Raw genomic sequence first — 22,750 nt, 5'->3', positions numbered from 1 at the left:
TTCCCTTTAGGTTTCACTTGACATGTTGGCTGACAGGTTCACTTGTAAAACCTTGAGTCAAGGACCTGTTGAACATTGTATCAGAAGGGCCATTTAGAGCTACACCCTGTTTTTTTAAACGGTAACCTAATTATCTCCTTCTGCTCGTGAATATTTATGAGCCAACATATCTCATAATTTAATGCACGGCAAGAAGTTTCCAAAGATAGAAACTTAGTAGGAGTTTGTTTATTCGATGTGTGCTTGTTTACCCATCTCTGAAAAGAAGAAATTAGTGCTAGTTAAAGGTTTTGGTTTCCATCAGGCTCCAAGGTCCTGGTAAAATTAGCCTGCCAGCTTGCTACATTTCAGCTTGAGGCTGTTGTCTCTCTCCACATGTTGAAATAGTTTTTCTACTTAAAGAAAATGAGAGGTTTTACAAAAACTCTAAAATCCTGTTGTAGTCTTTCATTTCCCAGGCTTTAAGTTTTATTTAGCAGTCTTTGAATTAGCTTAGCTGGACTTTAGGGATGTTAACTGTTAACCTTAAAATGGTTAACCACCGAGAATATTTTTGACTGGTCACGCTTGTCAGTCTGTAGGTTAATTTTTCTATTCTTAAGTTACTGCAGCGTGCACCAACCGGGTCTGGTAGGAGCTTGCTAGCTTGTTCGTCAATTACTGCAAAGATATCACCTCGACCAAGAAGCATCGCTGTGGGAATACTGTGCCCAACCTTCAGTCACCCTGGTTCAAACCCACTTTAGCATTGTTATTAACAAGGAGCTTGAACATCCGGAGGGAGCTCGGAGTAGAGCCGCTGTTTCTTCGCGTCAAAAGGGGTCAGTTGAGGTGGTTTGGACATCTGATCAGGATCCTCCTGGGCGCCTCCTGTTAGAGATGTTACGGGCACGTCCCACTGGTAGGAGGCCCCGGGGCAGGCCCAGAACACGCTGGAGGGATTACATATCACATCTGGCCTGGGAACACCTTAGGGTCCCCCAGGAGGAGGAGCTGGAAAGCGCTGATGAGTAGAGGGATGTCTGGGGTGCTTTGCTCGGCCTGCTGCCCTCGTGACCTGGCCCTGGATAAGCGGATGAAAATGGATGGATCACTGTTAGGTCTGTTAGCACAGTTAGCATATTCAGCACGACCAGTGGTGCTGACATAGTTAACAATGCTAAAGGGGTTTTGCAGCTCAAAGTGAAGCCACTTACTCACTGTAGTTACCTGGGGGGTCCGCAGCAATGGCATCCTGCCACCACAATGGCGTTACCAGCAGTGATTGCCAAACGAGCTGCACTGATAGCTAGTTCTCACCTGACCCGGGTGGTGCACAGTGCAGAGCAGCTAAGGCTAACATAAGGTAACCAGTGAAGCAGGGATGGTGGGCAGTTTCTGTATGTTAATACTGCCGGCCAGCTGTCTGTTAGCAAAGCCAACCGAAAATTAAATATAAGGTTAGATAGTGGCATCACAAAACATTAAAAGTTCACCACCTCTAAATGACAACAGTTTTAAATGCTGTGCTAAAGCTCACAGAGTCAGTGGAGTGCTGCACTAAAGGTAAAGGCCTATTGTATTTTAATTCATTTTTCTTTTCTTTTTTTCTTTAAAATGAACCAGTGAGTTACCGGTTAGTGGGTGTTTGGCTATAGAAAGCAAAAGAAAGCAAAACCGACATCCATACTAAGCATAAAGACTGAAAGCAGGGGGCACAGCCAGCCTGGCTCTTTCCAAAGTTCAAAAATACGCCTGGAAAGCAAACTAATTGACACATTGTAGCTCATTTGTTTAAGCTCTACTCAAACAGAAATTTAAAAACAAGAAGTTTTGGCTTAATAGGGAGTTATGTGCTGTAACTGTTTCTTGGCAAACGGTGGCCAAGCACATTGTGCAGGGGTCTTAAGAGACACAGACACACACAGAGAAACAGATATGGACAGAGACAAAGAGAGACAAAATATATTGTCCAGCCTAGCATTGTTACCTCTTTGTTATTCCCCTCACATTTTCCCACCTGCTCCCATCTGTAACCTGCTAAAGACAAGTGGATAAACAGACCCTACTTACGTCTCCTAATGTCACAGGCAGAGAAGGGCGAGGAGCTTGTTGGGAACAAGAGAAAAGAATAAATAGGAAAGAGCCAAAAGAAGTAGCATTGCAGATGGAGATAGGAGGTGAAATAAAGCTGCAGCTGTAATCTATCCCATTCAAGACTCAGGAGTAGGATAATGATAAGACGAGCTAACTAGGCCTTTAAATAAAACATATTGAGCCCTGGCAGTGGCTAGAGACGCTCCTCGTTCTCGTGCCACCTCCTCCCGGGAGCCTCTCCATCTGAAGGAGCAACTGTAATAAATTATCTTTATCTAGAATCCATTGTGCCAAGGATGCTGACTCCTCAGGGACACTGCAGGCTCGTTTGAAACCGGTGCTTTTGTGAAACGCTCGGTGTTTCATGCACCACGGGACAGTAATTAATCTACTATGGACAATGATGGAAAGCTTGAACACGTCACATATGGCAGCATGATGAGGGCAAAGCCAAATCTGGACGTGAGAGTTTTCAGAGCTTAGAGCTCTCACTCAGTCTGTCTGTGACTCTCCCTGAGCTTATTTTACGTCTCCTTTGTTTTCTGGTTGTTTGAATTACTTGGTTTATGCTTTGGTCACTTTATTAACTTTATTATTTCTATATCAACACTGTAGCATCCGCAACACAATCATCTCTTCCGTACCTCTATCAATAGCAATATGGTGCAGTCTGGGGTTAATAACCTGACTTCTAAAAGTGCAATGAGCAAAAGAAAACTCATGGGAAATTGCAAAGACTTCATATAATGGAAAAAAAATCCAATTTCTTTATGAAAAGCTCAGCTTTCAGAATTGTGTGTATGGGTCCTAATGATGCTGTGAGGCTCCTTACTTATAGAAGTAAGTGATGGAGTAAATGTTCTATAGCAAAGGTTGGGGCTGACTTAACCTGGGAACCAGACAAATCTGTGACCTCATGTTTTACGTCCAGTTCCCCTCCAATTCAAATTTCCAGCCAGTCCTGGTCAGGCCTGGTGCGATGACTGACAACCACCAGAGCCTTTGCACATCACAAAATATGTGATGATGCCATTTTTGGCTCATGCTCCCTCCACAACAACCATAAACTTTTTTTCTAATCCTCATAGCAAAAACAGCAACAGTTGTTCACAGACACATTGGTACTGCACCATCACAGCTCATCTCTGCACGCTGTAGTATGTTTACATTTGTCTTTCACTCAGCGCTATGTCATCTTGCCCTGGTTGTAGGTCTATCCAGGTGGCGTTGATAATGTCCTTGGTAACAAAAAATAACTGAGAGGCTCCAGACTAAAGGCCTTGACCCGTTTTTTGTCCGAAATTGTCACACGTTTGAAAATAAATATGACTTCACCTTGTTTGCGCTCTGAGTCCGAAACCTTCGTCTGTCATTAAATTTTTTGAACAAGTTCGATTTTCTGCATTTTTCACCTCCGTCAGAGCCTTTAGAGACGTTTGACCGAGAGTCAGTGAAGAAAATGTGGTGGTGGGACACAGCTGCGACGAGATAGAGGAATGGTGTACCCAGAATCATTTCATAACTCAGATAGCTACATTCAACAGGTCAGATAGTGATGATGAAGAGGAGGAGGATGTGGACCCCACACAGAATGTGGAGGACAGCTCCGCCTTTTCATGCAGCTGTGGTGCCAAATGAAAGACAGAGAAGGAGTGGTGACAGCCAGAAAGGTAACTCCAGTGGAGACAAATGAAGGAAATGTGTCTTTTAATTTTGTCACGTTATGCGAATTTTCACGAATAGAGCAATAAAACGCATCTGAATCAGTGTACATAATGATTTGTTTTGGATGACAGATTAAAAAAATGCATCAGAAAAAAACAAGCCCAGTGTGCAAAGGCCTTAACTCGCATTTACAAATTGGTCTGACAATGTCAGACTAGGGCTTACTGAATATATTGTATAAATGCATGACTCATTTGTATTTTCCTTGAATGGACTGTCTAAATAAGACATGTTAGTCCTTTCATTTCTGAAGAAGGCGCATTGTTGCCCCGTGAGTAACTCATTAAATGGAAAGTCTGCACTACTGAGGTGTCCTTCTAAAGTGCTCCTGCTGAGTTGGAACAGGCAAAAATTCAAATGTCAAAAAACACAAGTGAAATCACTAAAAAGCAATTCTGAAAAAAAAACTGACTGCAAAGACTCTATCACATTTGTAAGATAATCTGGACCTCCGAGCGACACATCTGAGGATCTCAGGGTGCCAGAGTGGGCATAGAGCAATAACAGATGAGATAAGTAACTTGGAGCAGGGCTCCCAGGGCTTTGTAAGTTATCAAGAATACCTCAGAATCTATTCTAAAAGCAAAAAGCAGCCAGTGTAAGGAAGCCAGGGTCGCTGAGATGTGGTCGTGTTTCCTAGTTAGAGTCAAAATGAAGCTGCACAGTGAAAATCATGTACACAAAAGCTTTTATGTGCAATTTAATAACCAATGACCCGCACACTTGAAGAAAAACAATCACTGCAAAATGTCAACTGTCATTAAAAAGGTGTGCAGCCATGTTTTAAGGAGCTCAGCTGCTTTAATGTGCTCACCACAGAATAGTATGACCGTAAAACTTCAATAATAGCCCGGACTATTATTTGCTCAAATCACTAAACTCAGCAGGCTTATATTTGGGACAGGCCTTCAATTCCAAAACTGTAGCTCAGCAAAGATCAAGAAGTACAATCAGATTGTTTTTTTAAACCGGTATGAACTAGTCCATACCCACTGGTAGCTTTGTCACCTTCTACCTATGCCAGTCCTCAATGCCTATGTGCAGTTTCACATAGATTGACCACGTCAGTGAGTAGAAAAACGTGGGACAGACAGAATGACTGACTGACAGAATGACACACTGACAGTTTCCGTGATTATGTACAGCATACCATACCATGACTTAGTCATACCAAAAATTAGAAGAAAAAACCAAAACACTGGTCCACAGGGGGAGCCACAGTGATCGGTCGCATTTTAGCCATTTTGAAGCATTTTTCTGTTGTTATAGCGCCACCCAGTTGCCAATTAGAGTTAAATTTCTCCAGTCACCTTGAGGCGTCCTGTTCTACATATCTACCAAGTTTAGTAAAAATCCACATGGCGGTTAGGCCTAGATAAGAAATGAGCTCTCTAGCGCCCCCATTTTGTTTGATGGGGTCAATAATGGAGGGGTCCCCTCAGATTATGTGTGGTCATATGCCTACAAAGTTGTGTGGTGATGGGTGAAACCCTTGAGATGTTATACACCTTTATGTGATGAGCCACGCCCTCCGCAATATTCATTGCCTTATAGAAGCTGAGTTTTAGTAAGTTTTCCAACTTTTGCCAAGAGGGAACTTTAGATATTGGTCCCTAGATTATGTTCACCCAGTTTCATGCAGATCGCTCAAACTTCCTAGGAAGAGATCGACTTTTCAAAAAATTCAAAATGGCAGACAATCTATATAAGCGGAAGTTATGGGTTCTTGAGGCAAATGTGTTCCTCATGAGGAGAGGCATCTCTGTGCAAAGTTTCATGTCTCTACGACATACGGGGCATGAGATATGCCCATTCAAAGTTTGCAATTTCAATCGGTTGCTATAGCGCCCCCCTTTGGCCAATTGATGTAATATTGCTTCATTGGCATCCTCCCATGACCCTCTACCACTGTGCCAAATTTCACATGGATTGACCAAGTCAGTGAGGAGAAAAACATGGAACAGACACACAGAGTTTTCGTCATTATATAGTAAGATAAGATATTGCTTGTATAACTTAATTAGGCTTCAGATAACATATTATTTAGGAATCATTCATTTGATCTAGCTCTGACAGACAGCACATCCGAAAGATAGAGAGTTAGGGCAATCGTTTCACAGCACCCGGAATACTGACACAACACCACTTTATCCTGTTTACACAATACCCATTTGGATTCAATTGTGAAAACACTTTTTATCGGTGGACCCTTAAGGACTAAAAGAATATAAATAACTTAATGGGTTATCAGTGAACAGACACTTCAGTCTGTTCTCACAATCCATCACCAACACAGAGGTCAAAGTATGTTGCACGCAAGCAGAGCTAAATCATTACTGTCCATCAGAACATTATGTATCACATGGAATTAACTGGTCTCTGTAAAAAAACAAACGCAAAGAGGTGAATAAGTAAATTTGTTAGAGAGATAGTCATCATTATCACCTCTCTTTATCTCTCTCTGTTCATCTGCCTTCTGTCTCTCACACTTGTTAATGAGCGTTGTTGACGCTGGTGTCGTCTGGGGAGATGAACCGCAGGTGGAGGTTAAGTCTAGACCAAGGAAAGGTCATGTTCTGCATGATCAAATCGAGAAAATATAATCACAAGACAAAGCTTTACCCAGCATATTAAACCTCTGTCAGTGTTGCCTGGAGGCAAAGTGCTGGCCAAATATGCCCAGCCTATTATTGCTATAATAAACAAGCTAACTGGGAATTATGACTGTACGAGCCAGCAGACAAGTAAAGTGAAGGTAATTTTATCAGCAGTAACGGTGAGTGAACTCGTGAACGTTTGGGGACACGCAGACACAAATGATGCTTAAACATCACACACACACACACAACCCCCCGCCCAACCGCGCGCACACACACACACATACACACACACACACACACACACACACACACACACACACACACACACTGTATTCATTTACTCTCCCCAGCATGAGTCATAAACAAACCTTAACCCAATCCTAATCTCATCTACTTTTTCATCTTTTTAACAGTGTGACATCTGTTTTTCATACAAATGTATAACACACACACACACACACACACACTTTTTGTTTTGCGTTTAGTTAAAACAACAATGCCATCTGTAAGTATTTAAACAGTGAAACATTTTGTTTTATTGCTTTTTCACTTTACTTCAGCACATTGGCTTTGTGACAAAACAATGAAGTTAAAGTGCTGACATTCAGCTTTAATTTGAATATATTCACATGTTTGGAGGAAACTCACAATCACTTGGACAGACAATAAAATGTTTGGCCATGAGAACAACCTTGTCATCTTGTCTGTATGTAGGGCTGTAGTCTCCTGGTCGACTAGTGATTATCTGGTCGCTATGCTCTTATCCGACCAAATTCTCACTGGTCAAATAATTGCCGTGTTACTTTCATGAGGAGAAAAGTGCTACATCAACAGCTTTCCAGGATTAATCCATTATTTCCTGCGATGTTGACAGAAAGTTGAACTCGCCCACCTTCACGCTATATTTAGCGACTTTTCAGACCCCTCTAGCGACTCTTTTTCAAAAAAGCGACTAGCGACAAATCTAGTGACTTTTTCTGATGTTACTGAAGACTTCTGGAGACTCTGTTGTGAGAGCAAGTGTTTGTCTGTCAGTTCTGCGATTTATAGTGAAGCCAGTTTGTGTACTTGTGTTTGAAATTGTCTCTATTAAGCCATGTTTAATGTGTGTTTAATGTGTTTATATATATATAAATAAAGTTTGATTTGAACTAAACTTTACAGCACTTAACACAGTCCTCCACTGCCAACTAGCATTTTGGAGGTGTAACTGCAGAGTGACACAGACACACCACAGAAGTAAAAATAATGTGCAGATTTTTTTTCCCCACGACTAATCGATTAGTTGAAGATTATGTACAACTTTAATCGACCAAGATTTTCTTTGGTTGACTACAGCCCTAGTATGTACATCCTTAAATCATCCTAAAATTAGATTGTGCGGCTGCAGTATATAAAAAAGACCACCAGTGACACACTGTGTGAATCTGAACACCCTGAAACCTCCTTAAAGCTGCACTGGTTAACTTTTCAAACTCAACACTTCCTGTATCTGTTTCAAATTAAAAGCGTCTTATAACTTTGGTTGAGAGAATCTCTGCTCTACAAAGAGTTAACTCCCTCATTTTCTACTGGATGAAAATAGTTTCTAGTGTTTGTTTGCTCGGTTCTCTCAGCATGTTTTAGCATGTTCTGAAAGTTCATAGGCTATTGTAGCCTATAGTGATTCAGACTTGTAAAAAGTTTGGACTGCAGTGTGGCTACTGTCCTCTGACCAGTAGCTCTGTGTTCCTGCTTGTGCTTCTCACTGTAAAACTCGGGGAAACAACTTTAAGCTGCACTTTCTCTGCGGCCGTTAAGTGAACATTCTTGTGGACAATAAGCCACACAATGGTGAGATTTATGCCTGATTCGAAGCGAAGAGCAGCACACAGCAGCTTCCCTAACCTTTGTCTCATCCAGAGTCCCAAATCGGGTAATGTCCCTGTGAGATGGTCTGAATGGGATTCTACCATATCAGCACAGAGTGCTGCAGCGATGACCTTTTTTTTTTTGTAGACCAACAAGGAAGTTAAGCGTTACTCCAGTTCCCTCATTAAATAGCCAATTGGATTTCTTTGGATTTTGGATTATTGCAGAAAATAGGCTTTGTGGAAAACAAAAGTTGATGTCAATCCATCAATAACACATTTTGTTCAGCAAGATAATCTTCAAAATTAACACCACTTTTATGATTTTTGGAGCGTAAATGCAATCGCTAACGTTGCCACCACAACGATGCTGTCAAGCCATGCTCAAGGTGACGACACTCTCTCGTCTTATTTAGCCACTTCTATCCTATCTAGCCTTTTATAAGACATCTAAAAATTCACAAGTGGGGTATTTACTGACATATTTTATGTCATAGAACAAAATGTCTCTTAATCAAAGACCTTATTTCAGGCACCTCGAAAACCCATTCAGAAAACCCACTGACTTCACGACAGATAAACCAGGAGTGGAACTCATTTCTGGGTTTTAGGACTCATTCCTGCACCACTTCACAACGTAATGCGCAGCAGACAATAGAGCAGCTAGATTTTTTATTGTAATATTATGCATTTATTCTCATTGAATTACCATTTTACTCTGGCAATATTAAGACTTTGTTCTTCAAATCCCAGAGAGCACAGATGTGTGGGATGTGTTTTGAATATGTAGAAAATTTTGGACATGAGCAGAAACACATATGAGCCATTAAAGTGTAAGGGATTTATAATTTAATTAAAATTAATAAATATGCCATTGATGTAAATATAATAGTTAATGTGAAAAGGTGATCTCCAGGAGCATAAATATTTGAAAGCAATACTGTATGTGCGAGAACCTCTCTGCATGTTATCTTATCTTACTATATAATGACGAAAACTCTGTGTGTGTGTCTGTTCAATGTTTTTCTCCTCACTGACTTGGTCAATCCATGTGAAATTTGGCACAGTGGTAGAGGGTCATGGGAGGATGCCAATGAAGCAATATTACATCAGTTGGCCAAAGGGGGGCGCTATAGCAACTGATTGAAATTGCAAACTTTGAATGGACATATCTCATGCCCGGTATGTTGTAGAGACATGAAACTTTGCACAGAGATGCCTCTCCTCATGAGGAACACATTTGGAGGAACCCATAACTTCCGCTTATATAGATTTTCCACTATTTCAAATTTTTTTGAAAAGTCGATCTCTTCCTAGGAAGTTTGAGCGATCTGCATGAAACTGGGTGAACATAATCTAGGCACCAATATCTAAAGTTCCCTCTTGGCAAAAGTTGGAAAACTTCCTAAAACTGAGCTTCTATAAGGCAATGAATATTGCGGAGGGCGTGGCTCATCACATAAAGGTGTAGAACATCTCAAGGGTTTCACCCATCACCACGCAACTTTGTAGGCATATGGCCACACATAATCTGAGGGGACCCCTCCATTATTGACCCCATCAAACAAAATGGGGGCGCTAGAGAGCTCATTTCTTATCTAGGCCTAACCGCCATATGGATTTTTACTAAACTTGGTAGATATGTAGAACAGGACGCCTCAAGGTGACTGGAGAAATTTAACTCTAATTGGCAACTGGGTGGCGCTATAACAACAGAAAAATGCTTCAAAATGGCTAAAATGCCACCGATCGCTGTGGCTCCCCCTGTGGACCAATGTTGGTGTTTTTTTTAAATATTTGGTATGACTAAGTCATGGTATGGTATGCTGTACATAATCACAGAAACTGTCAGTGTGTCATTCTGTCAGTCAGTCATTCTGTCTGTCCCATGTTTTTCTACTCACTGACGTGGTCAATCTACTGTACTTTCAATAAAGCAATCGTACTATCAAATTCACAAAAACTCTGTCTGAACACATTGCTCTTCTTAATGGGTTCACTTGGCTATTTAATCTGCAATTTCCTATGACCTGTATCCCAAACACACACCATGTGAAACTGTACATGAGCACCTGTGCACTCAGTGGGTATGGACTAGTTCCTTTATATTTTGATCATTTGAATTGTCACCTGTCACCTGAATGTTGTGTTCTCTTTAACAGAAATAAAGACTCGCTACCATAAATTGATGCATACAAATTTACCAGAAATTAAGTGTTTGATGCTCATAATTTTCTGGGGCAGGACCCTGAGACCACACACTCAATATGTTCTCCTCAATGCTGAAAGAAAACCTATGCCCTTGTCTTTACCAGCTCCTTAGAAAAACAAATAACTTGCCTTTTATTGTAGCTGCTCGCTTATTTAGCTGGTCACTGAGTTCGTCTGTCTGCAGTTTGGTCCAAGCTGTTACCATACATCAGATTTACAGGTATGCTAAAAGCAGCTGCCTCCTGATGAAAGTGGAGAGACTGAACCAAGCAGCAAAAGCCCAAACTATGAGTTAAAAGAGGCTTAAAAAAAAATCTCTGTACAGCTGCAGAGTTGCTGATAATTCTCTGTGGTTTCATCACTTCCAACGGCCTCTTTCATATTAAACGTAGTCCTTTATTACACTGTTGTTATGAAAATATTGATTAGTGCAGCTCCAAAGCTGTAAGTCAGCACTTTTACCCCATTCATGTCAAATCCAATGTTCTGTTGTGCAGAGACTAAACAATAGAAAATCCGTCACTGTTCTAACTGTACGGTATAAGACTTGAAATGCAGCTGTGTAATTGGTCTCGTCTTACCAAGGGAGCATGGAACATTATTCCTGAATAGTGCTATTGAGGCATATCTGCCATAGGCTTTGGCAGAGGCATGCATGTTTCTGCCTGAGTGTGTGTGTGTTTGTGAGAGAGAGATTTTATGACTTCAGTTCGAATTACCTACTGATCATTGACAGTGATGTGTGGTCAGGGCCCCTATATTATACCACTGGGACAGACATCTGTGATCTACATCCTCATTTTCATTCTGAGTGACACTGACAATCTCTTCTTCACCATCCTCTGCTCACACAGCCTCTTTCTGTGTGTGTGTGTGTGTGTGTGTGTGTGTGTGTGTGAGTGTGAGTGTGTTTGTTCTCAATCTGTGCTGCAAGCCTGTTCGCCTTCAAGGCTCCCTCTCTCCGTGTCTGTATTTGAAATGGAGGCAGGTGTTGCTTGCCTCCAGGCCAGCCAAATGCACTGTAAATGGATTTCACATACACATAAAGCAGAGACGAGTTGATGCCAACTGTGCTTGAGGTGGGGAATTCTAATGTCCTTCCAGCATGTTTTCAGTAGCCACTTCGAAGGAATGGTGAAATTATATTACCCCCTCGTGTGTGTGTGTGTAAGTGTGTGTGGGCACCCCAGTGTTTTACAAGTTCAGTTTTCCATTACAGAGGGCGGCTGTTTTTTCTCTGAGACTGTTCTCTGTGGTCATCATGAAGCTCTCTATTTACCAGCCCTGCACCTATAGAGCCTGTCATTCAGAGTGACTGACATTCCGTTAAAGGAGAGAACTGTGTCGGTACAGGCCATCTACTTCTGCCTACGTGTGAAGTACATTTGCTTCAGTCCCGTTAGGAATGCACTCTGTATGCATACTACTGCAGTGGGTGTTTTTTAATCATTCTGCTGTGGTGGTTTTTCACCATTTCTTACATATAAGCACTTTCAGCTCTGTGATCAAATCCATTGCTGTTCTGGCCAAGAGAGAAGCTGCGGATAAAAGTACATATGTGGTTATTTAATTTTATTTAGGAGCTGCTGATTTCCATTTTTCTAGAAGTCAAGACCTCCATGATATTAGGCTAAGTTTTTATTTTAGTTCACTTTTTCTGAAAGGGATTTGTGTTTGTAAATCACATTTTGCTGTGTTTAAATAACAGTAAATGTTAGCATGCTAATACGCTAATCTAAGATGGTGAACATGGTAAATATTATACCTGCTAAACATCAGGTGATTAGCATTGCAGAGCTGCTGGCGTTGCTGTACACATGCCGTGTCTTGAACCGCCTGGAAAACGCGAGGTCAGGCGCTGAGTGCTACTCTTGTGTCTTTTCTGTAAGAGCTTTCAAGAGTGCGCCAGCAGGTTGTGTCTGAGGTTGTATCATAGCCTGTTTACCTGAAATCCTGAGAGAAGAGCTGATTTTCTTCCAGGAGCTGTAGGCCTATCATTTGTGGGACAGGTGAAAAGCTCTGGGTAGCCCTGCACTAACATGATTGACTTTTCCGTTTTTAGCACAGACTGGTATTTATGAAAGAAGGGAAAGATATCTGTCGGCTGTGATTGGTTGGTCCTTGTCACATGACATCACCTGCTACATTCCAAAAGTTGAATTCAGTTGATCTCAGGGCGCTCTGACGTTTGAGCACACCTGCCGTGTATCTACAATTAAAAAACAATGAATTTCGGGGCACAAAAAGTGCGGCATGTGCACTGCTCCTTACGCTGTGTATAAATTCATACACCTCCATGTAGTACACTTTCTTCTTCAATGCCATTGTAATCACTATACTGAAGATGGATGAAATGAAACTCCCCAAAATTGAGGTCAAGAACTCTCAATCGCCCCCTGGTGGCTGGCTGCAGTAAAGGTCTTAAACCCCGCCCCCTCTATGTTAGTGGATGGGACATGGGCCAAACTAAAAACTCAAAATGATTTTTTTCCAACGATGGTTTCTGCAGTTTTAGGCAGCTATCATTCCTGTTTGTGTACAAGTTTGGTTTTAATTAGTTATTTGATGCTATAGAAAGGGGTTTGACGTTATGATTGGCAGCTGTGTGTGCCAATTGGTGCGCTCATGATCAATGGTGCTGCTCAGAATTGTTCGGAGGGGTATTTGGATGGAAACTTTATATCATGGAGATCACTGCTGCCTGGTTTCTGGCTCCAAATGACATCACCAGCACAATATATTTTGTAGCTGTATCTGGGATATTTTGGCTTCATTTTGTACAGTGGGAGGAAGTAAAGACCCATTGTCCATCTGTATATACAGTCATTGGTCATTGCAAAGTCTATTACCGGCAACATTTCACAGCACCTGCTAAAGTATCTGCTAGCTTGTTCACCAAAGCAACCACTGCAGCTTCCTCGGCCACCATTTTTACAAGTTCAGTGGTCCCTTTCATTCTGCTATGTAGCCAAAATGGCAACCATTGAGGGTAAAAAGTGTCCAGTGTTCCGCACTCAACTTTTTGACCATCGTGAGTACACCATCCAGGTACTCGCAGTGCACTGCATTTTTGCCATATTTGTCAGTGTGAATGCACTCATACACTCAAAATAGTAAGTGTAAATACGGAAAATAGCAGCATTTGTATTGTCATGTTGTTGGTCCAAAGAGATATCATCATGTTCTTACCAATCCATGTGTATCATTGACTCTTTCTGTCCTTTCCCTCCCCCCCTCTGTGTTTCCAGGGCATTATCCAGGATGTGAAGTTGATTTTCGCTCCCAACGGCTACATTACACAGTGTCCAAACCTTAACCGCAGTAAGTATCATGATGACACAGTTATACAGTGCTCTGAAAACACTCTGAGAGTAGAAATAGAAAGAAAAAAAGAACACTCTCCATTACTGCGTGCCATTATAAAACCGGACTGTAATGAGCTACAGTATGTGTCAGCTGGTGGTGACCTCTCCCCGCTGATCACAGACAAAGCTCCCTCTATTTTATCAGCTTCCTCTACTCCAGCAATCTTCATTTTGCCGTAATTTAGATTCAGTGCAGACTCCTCTCTCCCCGTCTTGTTTCTCCATCTGTTTACTGTCAAACAGATTAAGATACAAGGCCACCGCTGTGCCACTGTCTCTGTTACTGATCAATAAGGCATGTAATCACACCTTGTCGCTTTATTATTGATACTAACAACAGGCACAAGCCTAAGACAAAGAGTAAACAGATGTACGAGGCTTCCCTGTTGTTTGCTGCGGGCTGACATGAGCAGTGTCCAAATACTTGTTGTATGCCTTTGGCCACAGCCATGGCCGGGGGCTTTATGTTTTCGACTTGTTCCTCCATCCATGCATCCCTTGTCAATGTGATATCTCAGGAATGCCTGAAGGGAATTTCCTCAAATTTGGGAAGAACATCCACTTAGACTTTAGGATGAACTGATTAGATTTTGGTGGTCAAAGGTCAAGGTCACTGTGACCTCAATGTCTATCACAGTCTTATGAACATGATATTTCAACAACGCCTGGGACCATTTCTAAAGTTATCACTCTGTTATATAGACATCAGTAGTGGTTTTCAGCCTTATAGATATTGGTTAGAAAGCTCCTCCTGTACTGTCATAATGCTGTTTAAACAGCTGTTGGCAACGTTTCAACAAGGCTGTGATTAATGTGTGGTTACGTTCTGGCAGATTAAAAACACTAGGTTATGCTGAGGGAGAGATCATGTTTATGATTAAAAACCTACGTTTGGGGGCATAAACGTCGCTGAATATGCCACAATGTCTCGCTAATGAAAACCAGTGTTGTTGTTGGTCTCAAACACTGGTCTGCAGCTTGGCAGCCGTCTTGCCTGAATGTCTCGCCATCCACCATCCCCTCCACCCCCTCCACCCCCTGATGACAAAGTCAGCTTACATACACGTCACTGTATAAGAAGAAACAAATGGCATTTTAAACTCACTAGTCAGTGTTGCAGGAGCCTTCTAACCTTTATCACTGATAAACACTGCTATCATCTGTTTAATAGAGTTATAACATTCCAACACTGCACCTGGAGAGACATAACTTAAATTTGGCACAAACGTCAACTTTTGGCTGTAACTCAAGGATTCATATGCCAGTTATAACAAAATGTCACTCAGATGTCTGTCCAAAAGGTCAAAGATCAGCTTCGCCGTGACTCCATAACATTCTGCAAAAACACTTTTCTGGCCATTATTCAGCACCATAACTCAGCATCCACGTTTTAGAATTTAAAGCGTCTTTACAGCAGCTTCCACATTTGAAGCATCGTTTACTGTCATGGCTGCAGTTCTGTGTCCTATCCTGTTCCTCTGGTAGTCCACCACAAGCTCACTGGTTATGTTGATATTGAGCTTCAGGTGATGGTTGTTGCACCATTTGACGAAGCACTCCGTCAGTCCTCTGTACAGGGTTCGTATACTCATGAAATTTCTGGAAAAGTTATGAAATTAGGAAACGGTTTTCCAGGTGTGGAAATGCTTTGGAACTAACAGGATGTTTTAAAAAAAGTTTTGAATATATATTGTGTCAAAAAATCCTAAAACATATTTAACATAATGTGAAATAGTGTTCCTTCCTCTGGTGCTGCACTGCATTACCGTTGAAATGTCTCTAGTATCACTGATATACATCGCCATGTGAAGATGTGTTGGTAAAGATTCCTAGTCATCCAGGTCATGGTCATCCTAAGTGTCACAGGCCACCTCCTCTGTTTGACGATGGTCATTCCAGTTTGATGTAGATAGCTTCTTGCACGCCGCTTTCAAACCATCTGTCCTCTCTGGCCAAGATGTGAATGTTTCTGTCCTTTAGGGAGTGTCCCTTCTATAGATGTAAGTGGACATCCAAGTCTTGACCTGAGGAGCTGGCTCTCCTGTGCTGTACCATGTGTTTGCGGAGTGGTTGTTTTGTTTCTCCAAGATACAAATCTAACAACACACATGATGGCTGGTTGGGTCAATGACTCACATGTGACCTTAAAGGAAACGGCCACTTTAGAATGAAAATACAGACAGTACTTACTGACCCTGACGCCGACAAGAAGTCCAGTGTAGTTTTTTAATCCGCAAAACTCGTTTGTATCGGAGGATAACAGCTAGCCGGAATAACAGCTACACTTGAAGTGCATGGAACCCACATTTTGAAAATGTAATAAAACTCTGCTAATGCATTTCAAAAACGTCAGAACAACTCGTCCGTCGTTATCCAAGTGCCCTGAAGCCGTGGCATGCAAAACTGACTTGAAAAGACGGAATTTACTCCACTTTTGAAGCATAATTTCTCACCGTGGTCAGTTAGCCTGCCCTGCAGTCATGCTGTGTTTACATGGCAACTCGTACGAGACTCAACTCATCAACTTGGTAAGGGTTCACACCCACACAGGGTTTAAGGCCTGCAACTCCCCACCAGTCACTTAGAACTAAAAAAGCCTCTTGGCAAGAAACTTAAGCAAGTCCAGTTGCCTAATATATATGTATAGCACTTAGGATAGCTGTATGACAATGGTTCACGGTGGGAATGTCTAACATTGGAGAACAACTAGTAAGCACTACGAGTTTGCTTATTCACAAATGCCTGGGAAGTGTGTGTTTTATAATGCATGGCTATGGAACGACAACTATAATGCATGGCTCAAGAGAGGCAGACACTAGCCACACTGGATGGAGGCTCTGCGTTCAACTGTTGACATTTTGGTGCAGAGCGGAATATGGGCCAAATTTATTTGTGGGGAGTGTGCATACGTTTCCACATGTGGAAATTGGAATTGGAATTGCACTCTGCTTCAAATCGCTAGTTGTCAAAGAGGGGTCCAGGCTGTTTTTTAAACTACTAGAATAAACTTCTTGAAATGGGGTAAAATATTTTGTGGTTTTGAGGTTTTGGAAATTCTTGGTAAAACTGTATGGGAACCCTGTCCATGCTTCTCTGTAAAAAATAGTCCCCAAGTGAACACACACACGTCATTATAATGGTAACTTCAATTTCGCCAAAAATACAGTTAATATCGTTTATTAAATTCCTTCGCTATCTTCACGACATATTGTATGAGTCTGGATGGACATGCATGTGAAGTGTAACTTCACTGATTGAAATATTGTCTCATATCTAAATGCTTCCCTCTTTCTCTTCCTCTCTTTTTCTCCTCTGTTGCGGTGCTTTCCTTTTCGTCCGTTGAGCCTGTCCGACCTGCAGTGATTTCCTGAGCCTGGTGCAAGGCATCATGGACCTTCAGGAGCTGCTGGCCAAGATGACCCTGAAGGTAAGAGCAAAGAGTGACCTCCCACACAAAAATCTACCCCAGCAGCAACAGCTCACCAGACTGTATAACAGTGTAGAAGAATTCCTAATGTACTGCAGAACTAGATTTATCCGTGTCAGAAATGTTTAGTAGTCTTTGCAGATAAAAGAAAAAACAGTGAATCTGCAAAATGTTAGGAACCATGTCAGTGTTAAATAAAAGTATCCAGTTAAAAGAACCACTAATACCTTTGTTTCCCGCTTGTCACTGACACACAAATAAATAAATAAATGAAAATGAATAAATAACGTCCTTCTTCACTGCAGCCGGAGACAGCTGAATCCTTTGATTTCCTTGCTGCCTTCAATGAAGCTCATTGTTCTTTCTCCTCTAAAGTCAGTATCTCAGTTTTGTTTAATTTCAACAAGACGGTGCCCAAAAAAGATACAAGTTATTGCTGGGAAACGAAAACAAAATGAACACGCACCTTAATCTGTCTTTAGAAAATATGATTATTCTGTCAGTTATTATTGTGAGCGTTGATTGAAGTGGTTTTAAAAGACGCACAGGAAAAAAAAAATGAAAAGATATTAATGTGTAAGAGGGAACAGTAAACAGACAATTACTTGGTCCCCGAAGTTATTATTTTTTTCATGGTTTTGTTTTTTGCAGTTTGCAGTTGTTTCATTAGAGTAATGAAACAATGGGACAGTTTTCACTTTGAATAAATATTTGCATCACAACAACAGAGTAAAGTATAACTGCATGCATTAAAGCTCCTCAAAAATGTCAAGTACTCGATTATGGAGGAAAAGTATTGACAGTAAAGCAGAGTTGAGCTTGATTTTGTAAATAACAGTCGACAAAGCAACCTCAGCACAACTTCCTCTGACCTACTTGTTCTGCAGCTTTTGACGGTGTTACATGGACCTCATCAGCAGATTCAGGTTCAGTTTGCTCAGTTGTCTAGGAACTGCAACCAAACCATGAATTGAAGAAGTTTTGCTGCAGGGTGAATACGAGGGCTGTCAAACGATTTTTTAAAAAATCGAATTAATTATATGCTCTGTGATTAATTCATCTAAATTAATCATATACATCAACTTTTACTATGAAAGTACTTCAGTTCAAATACATTTTGGCAGATGTATCGTAGTTAAGCTGCTGGATTTTGGGCGCAATTGTCCCCCTGTCCTGTACCACCAAAACTGGGCTGAAGTCTGAAGTGAAATCTTTTTTAAAGATATTTTTTTGGGCATTTTTTGCCTTAAATCGACAGGAAAGCGAAGTTTGAAGTGGGGAGAGAGAGAGGGAGTAACATGCAGCAAAGGGCCACAGGCTGGAATCAAACCCATGCCGCTGCTGCAACAGCCTTGTACATGGGGCGCCTGCTCTATCCACTAAGCCACCGACGCCCCCATAGCAATCCATTTTGCAATGGAGTTAGTCGGTCGGTCACAGGTAGACTTACAGGCTAAGGCTAAGTAAGGCATTCCAAACTTCCCTCTTCCCAGCAACATTTTCCATCTCCTCCTGGGGGATCCTGAAATGTTCCCAGACAAGTTGAGACAAAAAATCCCTCCAGCATGTTCAGTGTCTTCCCTGGGGCTTCCTACCAGTTGGTTGTGCCCAGGAAAACATCCAGTGGGAGGCGTCCAAGAGGCTTCTTGTCCAGATGCCCTAACCACCCTTTCAACTTGAAGGAGCTCATCTCTACTCCGAGGTCCCTCCGGATGCCTGAGCTGCCCATCCTGTCTCTAAGGCTGAGTCCTGCCGCCCAACGTAGGAAAACCTTGTATTGATGAACCCATTCTTTCGGTCGCTACCCAAAGCTCATGACCATAGGTGAGGGTCAGAACATAAGTGGACTGCTAAAACAAGAGCTTTGCCTTCTGGCCCAGCTCCCTCTACACCATAATGAGCTAGTACAGTGCCTGCAGCACTGCTGACAGTGCACCAATCTGCCTGTCCATCTCGTGCTCCGTTTTACCCTCATTCATGAACAGGACCTTTGCTCGAGGCAGTAACTCACTTCCAAGCCAGAGGGGGCAATCCACTGTTTTCCAACAGAGAACCATTGCTTCAGTCTTGGAGGTATTGACTCTCATCCCCAACAGATTCGCACTCAGCTGCAGACCGCCTCAGTGCATGCTGGAGGTCACAGCCTAATTAAGCCATCAGAACCACATCATCAGCAAAGAGTATAAACATGTTAGTGCCATTTTCATGGTTTTTATGTAATATTTTTTGCCTTGTTGTTGCCTATTTTTTGCTTAGTTTGTGCGTCTGTAACTATTGTTATGGCAGTATGTCCCTCATATGTCCTCTGCTGTCCCCCACCAGGGTTTTAAAAAAATCTAACCTTGTAATTTTGATTACATGTCACTGCTCGTTTAATTATGGGATTAAGATATTTTATTTATGAGAATTGCATTCTTAGTAAATATAGGTCAGACATTTATAATACTGACCTTCACTTACTGTTACCAAGCAGCTACATCCTTAATGTTGTAGCATGTGCAGAGGTGGGACAATAAGCGAAATAACTGCTGTATATATCTCATTAGAATTATGTATATTATGATATTTTCCTGCCCGGATGCTACTGTCATTTTAATGAATGTCAGATGCTAGAAGTTAGGAATTTTCGGCAGCACACACAAATAAGCACACAGGAGGGCCAGATACACCCAGGGTTCAGAAAGGTGTCTGGAAATGGAGACTGCATTGGCACAACAGGAGGCTAACAGGTGCCATACATTCTGCAGCGGAGCCATGGGGGAGAGCTTGAACCATTTCTAAGACTAAACATCTGCATAACCACAGTATGTGTGTGAACGGGCGTGTACGTGATTGAGTGCGTGCTTCTGTGTGCACGAATGAGTGCTATCAGGTGAGAGTGAATGAAGCAAGGACATCTCAGCGGGCGGACGAGAAAGCTATAGAATAATTTTGGGTGTAAATAAGGGTGAAATGAAGAACATTAGCCCTACCGCTGTGTCAACTCATCCTCCTTCACATGAACACACCTCGACCTATTGCCGCCTGACCTCATTGCTCATATGAGTCACAGCAGGGAGGATGCAGTCACCTCCAGCGTTAAATGGCTTTCTGCCTTTATGCTGTAGAGAACTGAGGAATTCAGCATGAGGTGAATAATTGCTCCGTGCTGAGTGTGTGATATGGGGTGTCAAGGCGAGGTGAGATGACAATACGCTCTGCTCCGTGTGGATAAGCGTGGCAGCATTTGCATGTATTATACCTGCGTGTTTGTGAGAGGAAGCACAACCATTATGCCGAAAGACGAACTAGACGTAGCTCAATACCACTTTTTATGATACCACAGCATGAAGTATCAACACTGATATCAATCCAATATTTCCTTTCCTCTTTAAAGGGTTAGTTCACCCCAAGTATGCATTTAAGCCATTGTTTTTAGCCATTTAAATAGTTTGTGTAGAGGTGAAAACTGAGGCATTTTGATTATGGTGCACATAGCATGGAAAAAAAATCACATTTTTAAAATCAACAGCAACATCTCCTTCTAGAATCAGTGTCCCGCTAATCTGGATTATCCACAGACCTCTCTGTCGACAGTTTTTTAAACTACTTTTCACCAAAGAATTAGTCCCAATAAAAACAGCTGACAGCAAGGTCAGAGACAGATGCTTTATCTGAAAACTAAATATAAAACCCAAACTGTCCCAAATTATGGGTGAACTGACCATAAATATTTGTATGTTGTCATGTTCGGTGAGAGTCATTTTCAGATTTTGTCATTTTTATGCCTCCGCCCACAAGTGTAACTGGGGCTGTGACAGGATTTATTCAGATTTGGCACAAATGTCCACTTCAGAGATGAACTGATTAGATCTTTGTTGGTCATAGGTAAAAGGTCACTGTGACCTTGTCTGTCTCAGTATTATGAACACCATATCTCAAGAACACCTTGAGGTAATTTCTTCAGATTTGGCACAAACATCCAGTTGGACTCAGCAATGAACTGATTAGATTTTGGTGGTCAAAAGTTGGTGGTCAAAGTTCAAGGTCACTGTGACCTTGCATTTATGAATTTGTGAATGGCAATATCTCACAAATAACTTGAGGGAATTTCTTCAAATTCGGCACAAATTTACTTGGACTCAATGATGAACTGGTTAGATTTTGGTGGCCAAAGGTCAAGGTCACTGTGACCTTGTGTCCATGTCATTCTTGTGAATGCAATATCTGAAGAACACCTAGAGGGAAGTTCAAATTTGGCAGAAACATCCACTTGGATTCAACAATGATCTGATTAGACTTTGGTAGTCAAAGGATAAAGGTCAAGGTTACTGTGGCCTCAAAAACATGTTTCAGGCCATAACTAAATAATAAATTCGCTAAGTATGACAAAGTTACACACAAATGTCCAGGGTCAAAGTTCATCTTCCCTGTGGCCATCACTCAGCATCGGATCTCAGGAACAGAGGGGAAGACATTTGGTCAGAAATTGAATTGGTGATGCTAATCTTGGATGCCCACCTTGAAACTGCAATGAGCTGATTGTATAGATCATCTGTGTTGTCGGGGGGAAGATGTGTGTGAAGGATCCATGTTTTCACAGGCAAGGATGGGAACTGTAAATGCAACTTGACGGTTGGGCGGAGGCACACAACCCGCAAGGTGGTAATTCTAGTTTAATTTTCAAATAAACTCCTCCTTCATGCTGTTAGATACTGTGGGCTCTGTGAAAACAACTCTCTCCAGGCCCCAAAACTGTAAATTTCCCTGCCACGTTCAGGCTCCTCGTTCACCTCTGAGCATGCCGAATCTTCCAGACATTATTGTGCTTATCCTACGAATAAAGAAACAATTCATCTGAAAAATGAATCATCACAAAGGCTGCTTTTCTAAGCTAATGGGAAGTAAGCATTTTAAGGATCCTTGGTTTTTACAGCAGAGCAAGCTTTAAGAAGCCATGTGCCCAGGATAGCTATATAAATAAATGATGCATAATCGTTAAACATTCTCCTCCATTGGTGCTGCAGTGTATTCCCCTATGTGTAAGCCATGGAAGCGGCTTTAAGTCTATCCAGTGTTCTTAACAGTGGATGCAGGTCCATGTGTCAGCTGTTTAAATGTTTGTTATTACTGCAGGATAGTTAGTTTGATTTTCCACCAAGTTGCCCCCAAAGTAGCTTCCTGTGCACTTATAATAGCTCATCCAGGAAGCTAATTGTTGTTTTTGCTGCTGGTGGGCCTCAGAGACAAGCTTTGGGTGATTTTTAAAAAGCCGAAGTTAGTTTGGATAGTTTAAAAAGGTTTGCACTATTTACCTTAATACACATTGTTTAAGCGGAGGTGTTTCTGGAATCCCTACAATGGAGGTGGAAAGTGCAATGTTAGCATGACCCATTGCCAGAATGAACACAGTTATTATAAGGTTTGATTTATGATTCTGTTTTAAGGAGTTACAACGTGTCTACGAAGCATATGCACTGAGGCTAATGTGCCTTTCCTCAAAGATATCTCACACAT

General features: G+C 41.7%; 1 protein-coding gene across 2 annotated transcripts in view; it reads left to right on the top strand.

The window, feature by feature from the left end:
- LOC125879618 (protein kinase C-binding protein NELL1-like) overlaps positions 1 to 22,750 on the top strand; it is a 455,619-nt gene that overhangs the window by 152,780 nt on the left and 280,089 nt on the right. For both annotated transcript variants that reach the window (XM_049561591.1, XM_049561583.1), the window contains exons 6-7: positions 13,711 to 13,783; positions 17,172 to 17,254. In XM_049561591.1, coding sequence (XP_049417548.1) covers positions 13,711 to 13,783; positions 17,172 to 17,254 — 156 coding nt within the window. The remainder of the gene's footprint in view (positions 1 to 13,710; positions 13,784 to 17,171; positions 17,255 to 22,750) is intronic.

Source organism: Epinephelus fuscoguttatus, linkage group LG2 (assembly GCF_011397635.1).
Source record: "Epinephelus fuscoguttatus linkage group LG2, E.fuscoguttatus.final_Chr_v1".
NCBI classification, from domain to species: Eukaryota; Metazoa; Chordata; class Actinopteri; order Perciformes; family Serranidae; genus Epinephelus; species Epinephelus fuscoguttatus.
The sequence above is the reverse complement of the archived record's forward strand: the minus strand, read 5'-3'. Positions and strand labels throughout refer to the sequence as shown.